Raw genomic sequence first — 8,965 nt, forward strand, 5'->3', positions numbered from 1 at the left:
ATGTATGGAAATTCAGCAAGTAGGGATGGGACAAGAAAAAAACTGCAGCCACTTCTTTTGCCCTTCTGACATTCAATTTATTTGAATAGATCACTTTTGCAACACTTCTGACCTGATGAGTAAAGAATGGGCTGTGGGACACACATGAAGTCAAAACCATAGGGACGTGCAGACAAGAGGGGTGAGGAACAATAAGGGTGCAACCATGGAGAGCCCTGACTGCAAACCCTATTTCTCACCCCATGCTCTAATAACCCCTGGACAAGGTTTCTCTTTTCACCAAAGACCAATGCTACCTGGGCCAAAACAATGACAATATCATACACCTCCATGCCAAAGACCAAGGCAATATTTTGTTGTTGGCTTGAGCAAAAGAAAGAAGGGGGAGAAATATTCCATTCTACCCTTTTTGTAATCCTCTCCACCATCACCAATTCTTTAAATAAAAGACATAAATAGGGCAGGACTGCTAAGTACAACAGTCCCAGTCAGAGACAAATTACTCAGGCATAATTAAGTTACAGTAGAAGAATGGATTAATATTCTTTAGCAAATACTGTATCACTTAAATCAGACATGTCAAACACAAGGCCCGGGGGCCAGATCCGGCCTGTGAAGTGGTTTCATGCGGCCCACGAAGCCATCCTGGAAACAGTGAGGGAACAGCCCCCACTGCCTTGGCCCTGGCCCAGAGACCCTTCTCCTGCCAGAGACCCTCAGATCTGTCCCACTCCTGCCCCGGCCCCCATAGGCACCCTTGAACGATGTATTGCTGGACATGCCCACCCAGTAGTCCATACACACTTTAGCCATGCCCACCCAGTAGGCCACACCCACCCAGGCCACACCCACCCGGCCCCCTGAGGGCAACTGCAATGCTGATGCGGCCCTCAATGCAATTGAGTTTGACACCCCTGACTTAAATGAATCCTTTAAATAAAAGTCTAATATAGTCATTTCTCTTCTGTATTCAGACCTTTTCCATGATAAAGATCTTGTAGAAAGTGACTGTCAGCAACCAAATGATTCCATATTGTTACATTCTACTTCCAACTTGGCATAAATCCCAACATTAATAAAACCATATTATTTTCCTTCCAGTAATTAAAACAAGGTGATCATTTTTACACTAATAAAGATTTCAGGCAACTAGAAGCTAAAAAATGGGAGGGACAATTCTCACTTTAGTAAGGTGATACTTTGATCAATAAAGAACAGATTGCTTTCAAATGACGAACTGGTGGTGCTAGTTCTTTCAGTCAAAATAATGAACTTTGAGAACAAATTGCAACTCATTTTGTGAGTCAGAAAAAGAAAATTCAGACAGGCTATTTATTTTTTAGGGATTTTTACGGGATTTTAAAGAAATGATGTCTATCAACACAGTGCATGAAGCATTGAGGCTAAATAATTATTAGTTTTCTCTTTTTCTTCAGACTTCTGAAGCTTATATTGAGAAATATTGAGAATATTTGAGAAGCTGGATCATTTAGCAGTATGCCCTTAAATCTAACACAAGATCGGATTGGATTGCATTGTATTTGAACTGCATTTGGGGCCGATTGGATCTGCATTGCTTTTCAGCAGTATTTCAACTGCTCAGAGCTGCTGGGAAGTGCTACATTATAATTATATAACTAAAAATTGAAAACAGCAGTGGTACATTCAGGGCAAGTGTGTCTGAGATTTCTTGTATCTAAGAATGTCTGGCTTCATTCAGTGCAACAATGCAGCTGTCTTTCGCAGTACCCTTTGCAAACTTGGAAACTGTCCTATCTGTAAACAAATCACTAGTTTACAAGGACAGATTATTTATCTAGGGTCTGTAATCTGTGCCCTTCAGGCAGAAATTAGGTGTCCAGTTCAGCCCTTCTACCCTATTGAGCCTCCGTGCCATCAGCCCCCTCTACCACAAAGATCCTGCAGGAGAAGGGCAGTGTGGACAACCGTGGGATCTAGCATGGTGAGATCTGTGAACCATAAACCCAAAGCTTTCGCTATGTCCCTGCACAACAGATACAGTGCCTTTTCTGACCTTAATAGGGACATTAAGGAGATAGGTAAAGGTATCTGTGATAATAACTCAAATAAGCAGGGGATCATGGTCCAAGATGAAAAACTTGTTTTTGACAGGGAGAAGTGCGAATCTGGTATTACAGACCAGTCATGCAAGAACAGAAAGGCATCCAAAAAGAGAAGCCACCTTCTCGTTGGTGATTCAATTATAAGGGATGCAAATTTAGGAAAGGACAGAGGTTTCGAAAGAGGTCAGGTGTCTTCCAGGTGCTACTGCCAGTAGGGACAAGAAGCGTATTTCTAAAATAATTAAGAATGCCAGCAAGGACTGTGATGTGGACGCTATTGTACCTCTTGGCACTAATGATCTGTCCCCAAAAGATGTACTCTCTGTGCAGAATGATTTCCAGAGCTTGGGGCAGGAACTTAGCAGAATAGGCTGTAGGCTTACTTTTTCAGAGGTTTTATCAGTGTATAAGGAGCAAAATGGAAAAGGCCAGCATATAGCAGAATTTAATATATGGCTAAAGAAGTGGTGTAAAGGAGAAGGCTTTGGTTATATTAGTCACGATGTCTATAGCTGGTCCAATGAAAAAATGTACAAAAGAGATGGTCTGCATCCATCCAAGAAAGGGACTGAGTTACTTGGCAATAAATTCACAGCTTTTCTGGAGGAACATTTAAACTAAACAATGGGGACAGTGAGTTAATTGATACAGAACATCACTGTCCCTGACAATCTAAGAAAATAGGGGAAGTCAGGCACCACACAAGTTATGTAGCAAGTAAACACTGGGTCAGTCATAAAGGACTCAAATGTCTATACACCAATGCACAGAGTATGAACAGTAAGCAGGGTGAACTAGAAATTAAGGTAAATGAGAGTGGATATGATATTGTTGCCATTACGGAAACATGATGGGATGAAACCCACAAATGGAACACACAGCTAGAGGGATTTAAACTATTTAAAAGAAACAGATTAAACAAAAGAGGAGTTGGAGTTGCACTCTATATAAGAAATAAATTTATCTCTGCAGAAATAGAGCACAACAATGATGAAAACTGTAAACTTGAATGCATTTGGGTCAATATAAAAGGGGGGAAAATAACATTGCCATAGGTGTATACTATAGACTGCCCAACCAAGCAGAGGAAATAGATGAACTTTTTGCTAGTCAGCTAACTAAGGTATGTAGGAAGCACATCACAATAGTAATGGGGGACTTTAATTACCCTGATATCAACTGGGAGACAAACTCTGCACCAAGTGGAAGATCAAACAGATTCCTGACAAACCTAGTAGACAACTTTCTTTCCCAAAAAGTAGAGAAGGGAACTAGGGGATTAGCTATATTGGATTTAATTCTCACTAAAAGAAATGAAATGATAGAAGGTGTCAAAGCCACAGGAACCTTGGGGGGAAGTGATCATGCAATATTGGAATTCAACATTCTGGAAGCACAAGCATTAGAACACAGTCAAACTAGAGTCTTGGACTTTAAAAGAGCTAATTTCAATAAACTTAGAGAGACCTTGGGGAGAATTCCATGGATGAGAATCCTAAAGGGGAAAACAACTCAAGAAGCTTGGGAAATTTTGAAAAGTGAGATAATAAAGGCCCAGTCTAGCACAATACCAACAAAGAAGAAAAAATAACAGCTCTCAAAAGAAACCAGCATGGCTGCATAAAGAACTCTCTGATAAATTGAAAGATAAAAGGGACAAGTATAAGAAGTGGAAAGAGGGGCACATAACTAAGGTAGAATATCACCAAATAGCCCGTGCCTGCAAAGATGAAGTGAGGGAAGCTAAGGCTCAAAATGAACTAAGGCTTGCGACCACAGTCAAAAATAACAAAAAAGCTTATTTCAATATATAAAAAAAACAAGAAAAAAGTTAAGGAAATGATTGGTACATTAGTGGGGGAAAGTGACAAGAAGGTGACAAGCAACAGGGAGAAAGCAGAACTATTTAACTTGTTTTTTTGCATTTGTCTTTACACAAAGGGAAAAAAAACAGTCCAACCTACCAAAACCAGTGCCATAAAAAACAGAATAGAAACGCAAGTTAAGATAGGCAAGAAAATGGTAAGTGAACACGTGTCCAGCCTAGACGAGTTCAAATCACCAGGACCAGATGGATTACACCCCAAAGTTCTCAAGGAACTGGCAGACGTGATCTCAGAACCACTGAACTATATTTTTCCAAGATCCTGGAGCACTGGGGAACTACCAGAGGACTGGAAGAGAGCTGATGTAGTTCCCATCTTCAAAAAAGGGAAAAAAATAGATCCAGGAAACTACAGACCTATCAGCCTGACCTCAATACCTGGGAAGATTCTGGAAAAGATAATCAAACAACAAATCAGCGAACACCTTGATGCAAACAAGGTCATCACTAAAAGTCAACATGGGTTTGTCAAAAACAGATCATGCCAGACAAACCTTATTACATTCTTTGACCAAGTGACAAAATTAGTGGACCAGAGGAACGCTGTAGATATAATTTACTTGGACTTCAGTAAGGCATTTGATAAAGTAGATCACAACCTACTACTTGATAAGATAGAAAAATGTGGGTTAGATAGTATTACCAACAGATGAATTCCTAGCTGGCTGACAGGCAGTAGTGAGCATGTGGTCCTCAATGGAACTGCATCTACATGGAAAGAAGTGTGTAATGGGGTGCCCCAGGGCTCTGTTCTGGGCCCAGTGCTCTTCAACATTTTCATCAACGATTTGGATGAGGGAATAGATGGGGAACTCATTAAATTTGCAGATGACACCAAGCTGGCAGGAATAGCCAATACTCCAGAAGATAGGCTGAAAATACAGGAGGATCTGGACAGACTCGAACACTGGGCACTATCTAACAAAATGAAATTCAATGGTGAAAAAAGTAAGGTTCTACATTTAGGCAGGAAAATCAAATGCACAGGTATAGTATAGGTGGTACCTTGCTCAATAGTAGTAACTGTGAGAGGGATCTCGGAGTCCTAGTAGGCAATCACTTAAATATGAGCCAGCAGTGTGCTGCAGCTGCCAAAAAAGCCAACGCATTGTAAGGCTGAATTAACAGAGGGATAGAATCAAGATCACGTGAAGTACTAATACCACTTTACAATGCCTTGGTAAGGCCACACCTGGAATAGTGCATCCAGTTTTGGTCACCACGATGTAAAAAAGATGTTGAGACTCTAGAAAGGGTACCGAGAAGAGCAACAAAGATGATTGGGGGACTGGATGCTAAAACATATAGGGAACGGTTGCTTGAATTGGGTATGTGTAGTTTAACTAAGAGAAGGGTGAGGGTGACATGATAGCAGTGTTCCAATATCTCAGGGGCTGCCACAAAGAAGAGGGAGTCAAGCTATTCTCCAAAGCACCTGAAAGCAGGACAAGAAGCAATGGATGAAAACTATTCAAGGAGAGAAGCAACCTAGAACTAAGTAGAAACTTCTTGACAGTTAGAACAATTAACCAGTGGAACAACCTGCCTCCAGAGGTGGTGAATGCTCCAACACTGGAAGGTTTTAAGAAGAGACTGGACAGCCATTTGCCTGAAATGGTATAGGGTTTCCTGCCTGAGCAGGGGGTTGGACTAGATGACCTCCAAGGTCCCCTCCAACTTCTTCTTCTTCTTCTTCTTCTTCTTCTTCTTCTTCTTCTTCTTCTTCTTCTTCTTCTTCTTCTTCTTCTTCTTCTTCTTCTTCTTCTTCTTCTTCTTCTTCTTCTTCTTCTTCTTCTTCTTCTTCTTCTTCTTCTTTTTCTTTTTCTTTTTCTTTTTCTTTTTCTTTTTCTTTTTCTTTTTCTTTTTCTTTTTCTTTTTCTTTTTCTTTTTCTTTTTCTTTTTCTTTTTCTTTTTCTTTTTCTTCTTCTTTTTCTTCTTCTTCTTCTTTTTCTTTTTCTTTTTCTTTTTCTTTTTCTTTTTCTTTTTCTTTTTCTTTTTCTTTTTCTTTTTCTTTTTCTTTTTCTTTTTCTTTTTCTTTTTCTTTTTCTTTTTCTTTTTCTTTTTCTTCTTCTTCTTCTTCTTCTTCTTCTTCTTCTTCTTCTTCTTCTTCTTCTTCCTATTATTATTATTATTATTATTATTATTATTATTATTATTATTATTATTATTATTATTATTATTATTATTATTATTATTATTATCAATTTCAAATGGCATACCACATGCAGATATCTGAGAGTTAGTCCAATGAACTCCCTTGAGTTATTTGAAAAGATATAATCCAATCAGTCTCATTTTAAATTCCATTATTTACATAATACTCTTTCATAGCCTGATACCAAACATATGTGTTGGACCACAGGTTATCCTGTGTTCTGCCAGACTGATCTTCAGATCTACTGATCTGAATGTGATCTACTCAGGCACATGTGTATACATAAAAAGTTCACTGTGGACTACCATATTTTCCAGCGTATAAGACAACTTTTTAACCCATGAAAATCTTCTCAAAAGTCAGGGGTCGTCTTATATGCCGGGTGCTGAAACTTTAGGGACAGGGCTGGCTGGAAAACCTGGAGCGGATCTCCCATTTAGTCTGCGCAGGGAAAGTGGGACCAATTGGAGAAGAAGCTGCAGTCTGTGATTTTTTACAGGCTGGGGTCTGGGCATCTTTCCTTCTAAAGTAGAAGAGCAGCTGTAGTCTATCCCAACTTGAAAGGCAGGTGGGGAATGCAGCAGTCAGAGCAGCTGCTTAGCTCTAAGGACACATTTGACTCAGGAACTGGGCGGGCTGGCTGGAAAACCTGGAGCGGATCGCCCATTTGGTCTTTTTTTTTTTAAAAAAAAATCCCATTTATAACCCGCCCTTCTCCGAAGACTCAGGGCGGCTTACAATTTAAAGCACAAATCAATGTGCTTAGCAATAGCCTTCATTCTATGTATATGCCTGCTTATTAGGGCTTTCACCCCCCCCAAGCAGCATTATTATTTTTTTTTTTGCCGGCTCCAAAGATGGCGGACGTGCTGGGGAGAGCTCCGTAACCCCCCAGTGGTAAGGCGTCCCCCCAGGAGCCCCCAGGGATGTCATCAGACCCCTGGGGTGGGGTCAGAAGTTTGGGCAGCTGAATTGGGCAATGTGCCGCCCGCTGCCTCCACGAATCAGCTGTAGGGGTGCCGGGACATCTCCCCCCCACCGCCTGGGCCGTTGGCGGCCGTTTTAAACGGGGCCAACATCTTCGCTCTGCCTCAGCCGCCTGATCTACTCCGGGCGGCGGCGGCGTCTCCGAAGGATCAAAGGAGACGCCGCAGATCATCTGTGAGGCGGAGGCGGCGACAGCGAGGACAACAGCGGCGGTGAGAGCGAGAGAGAGATCATCTTCCCCAGGGGGCTTAAAACAGCGGTGGCGGTGGCGGTGGCGGCGCGGCATCTCCGGCCCGCCCCCTGAGCCGCTGCAGCTGTACAGCCATCTGAAGTGAGGCCAACGCCTCCGCACTACCACGGCTCCCTGATCCACTCCCGGGCAGCGGCGGCGTCTCCGAGGATCAGAGGAGGCGCCGCGGATCAGCTGGGTGGCGGAAACGGCGGCAACGGAGACGACGGCGGCCGGGACTGCTTCTCCAGGCCCAGTCGATCACCTTCCCAGGGGCCTTGACAGCGGCGGTAGCGCTCGCGGCGTGGCGTCTCCGGCCCGCCCCCTGAGCCGCTGCTGCCGTTGCAACCATCCTGAGCGGGGCCGGAGTTGCTGTTCTGCCTCGGCCGCCTAATCTGCTCCTGGATAGCAGCGGCGTCTCCGAGGGATCAAAGGAGACGCCGCAGACCAGCTGTACGACGGAAGCGGCAGCGAGCGGTGAGACAGCTTCTCTGGGCCCCGGTCGACCGTCCTCCGAGGGGCCTTGACAGCGGCGCTAGCAGCAGCAGTATGGCGTCTCCGGCCCGCCCCCTGAACCACTGCAGTCATCTTGAGTGGGGCCGGTGCCTTGTTCTTCCTCGACCACCTTGGGCTGCTCCTAGGCGGCGGTGCCTCCGAAAGACCCACACCAAAGGAGACGCTGGGCAATGGACGTGGCGTAGCGTCTCCGGCCTGCACCCTGAGGGATCAAAGGAGGCGCCGCGGACCAACTGCGCGGCGGCAACGAAGGCGAGGGCGGCGGTGACAGCCTCTCCGGGCCCCGGTCGACCGTTTTTGCCCAAGCGCCTTTGACAGCGGCGGTAGCGGCGGCGGCGAGGCATCTACGGCCCACACCCTGAGCCACCTTCTACGAGGCACCTTGAACGGAGATGGCAACAGCAGCGACATGACACCAGGGACTCCCATACCTCTGGGAGGTCACGCTCCGGACGGTCCCCAACCAATAGGGGCCTATGGAGCTGCGGCCGGGAACAACGCCCAGAGTATCAGGGAAAAATCTGTTTGGGCGGCTGAACCACCAAAGCCGACGCCAGTTAATGAATCCCTCCACCTTGCCTTCTGCCCACTCTCAACCATCCTTGCCCACTCTCTCCCCACAGGACATGACGGGCCTGGGTGCAAGCCACGGTGGCAGAGTGGCTTGGCCTTACACCTGCAACCCCATAGAGGTAGGAGCTCTATGGGGTATGCTTCACCCAGAGTACGTTCTGGACCACCTCCGGAAGCAGAGTCACAACCCATCGTGAGAGGATGAGGAGTGGCCTGCTTCTGGGGTTCGCCCGGCCAAGTGGCAGTGGCAGGGTGACGGTCCAGAAACCCACCTACCCGGCTCGACCCTCCTGCAAATTCACCATCCAGGGGACTGCCTTCCCGGAACCCCTTATGACTATGCTCCTTCAATACTCCAGCACAGTACTGCACGCCCTCAGGGGTTCCCCCCTCTCCTGGGTGCGACCCACCTGCACTACATCCAATCTCGATGACGGGCCCGACCACTGGGCCTCTGAGAGATGGCCGGGCAGGGTCAGGGGCCTCCAGCATAAGCCCAACAAGAGGCCCCTGATTAAGTTCTTAGTTAAGTTTCT

At 45.3% G+C, this 8,965-nt stretch overlaps 1 protein-coding gene across 1 annotated transcript in view; it reads right to left on the reverse strand.

Annotated features, from left to right (window-relative positions):
• Window positions 1–5,265: 5,265 nt before the first annotated feature.
• Window positions 5,266–8,965, reverse strand: part of LOC308664981 (uncharacterized protein) — a 7,940-nt gene continuing 4,240 nt past the window's right edge. The window contains exon 2 of the mRNA XM_081322549.1: window positions 5,266–6,085. Within this exon, the coding sequence (XP_081178675.1) occupies window positions 5,552–6,085 (534 nt within the window). The 3' untranslated portion in view covers window positions 5,266–5,551. The remainder of the gene's footprint in view (window positions 6,086–8,965) is intronic.

Source organism: Vipera berus (assembly GCF_964194415.1).
Source record: "Vipera berus genome assembly, chromosome: 3".
Lineage (NCBI taxonomy): Eukaryota > Metazoa > Chordata > Lepidosauria > Squamata > Viperidae > Vipera > Vipera berus.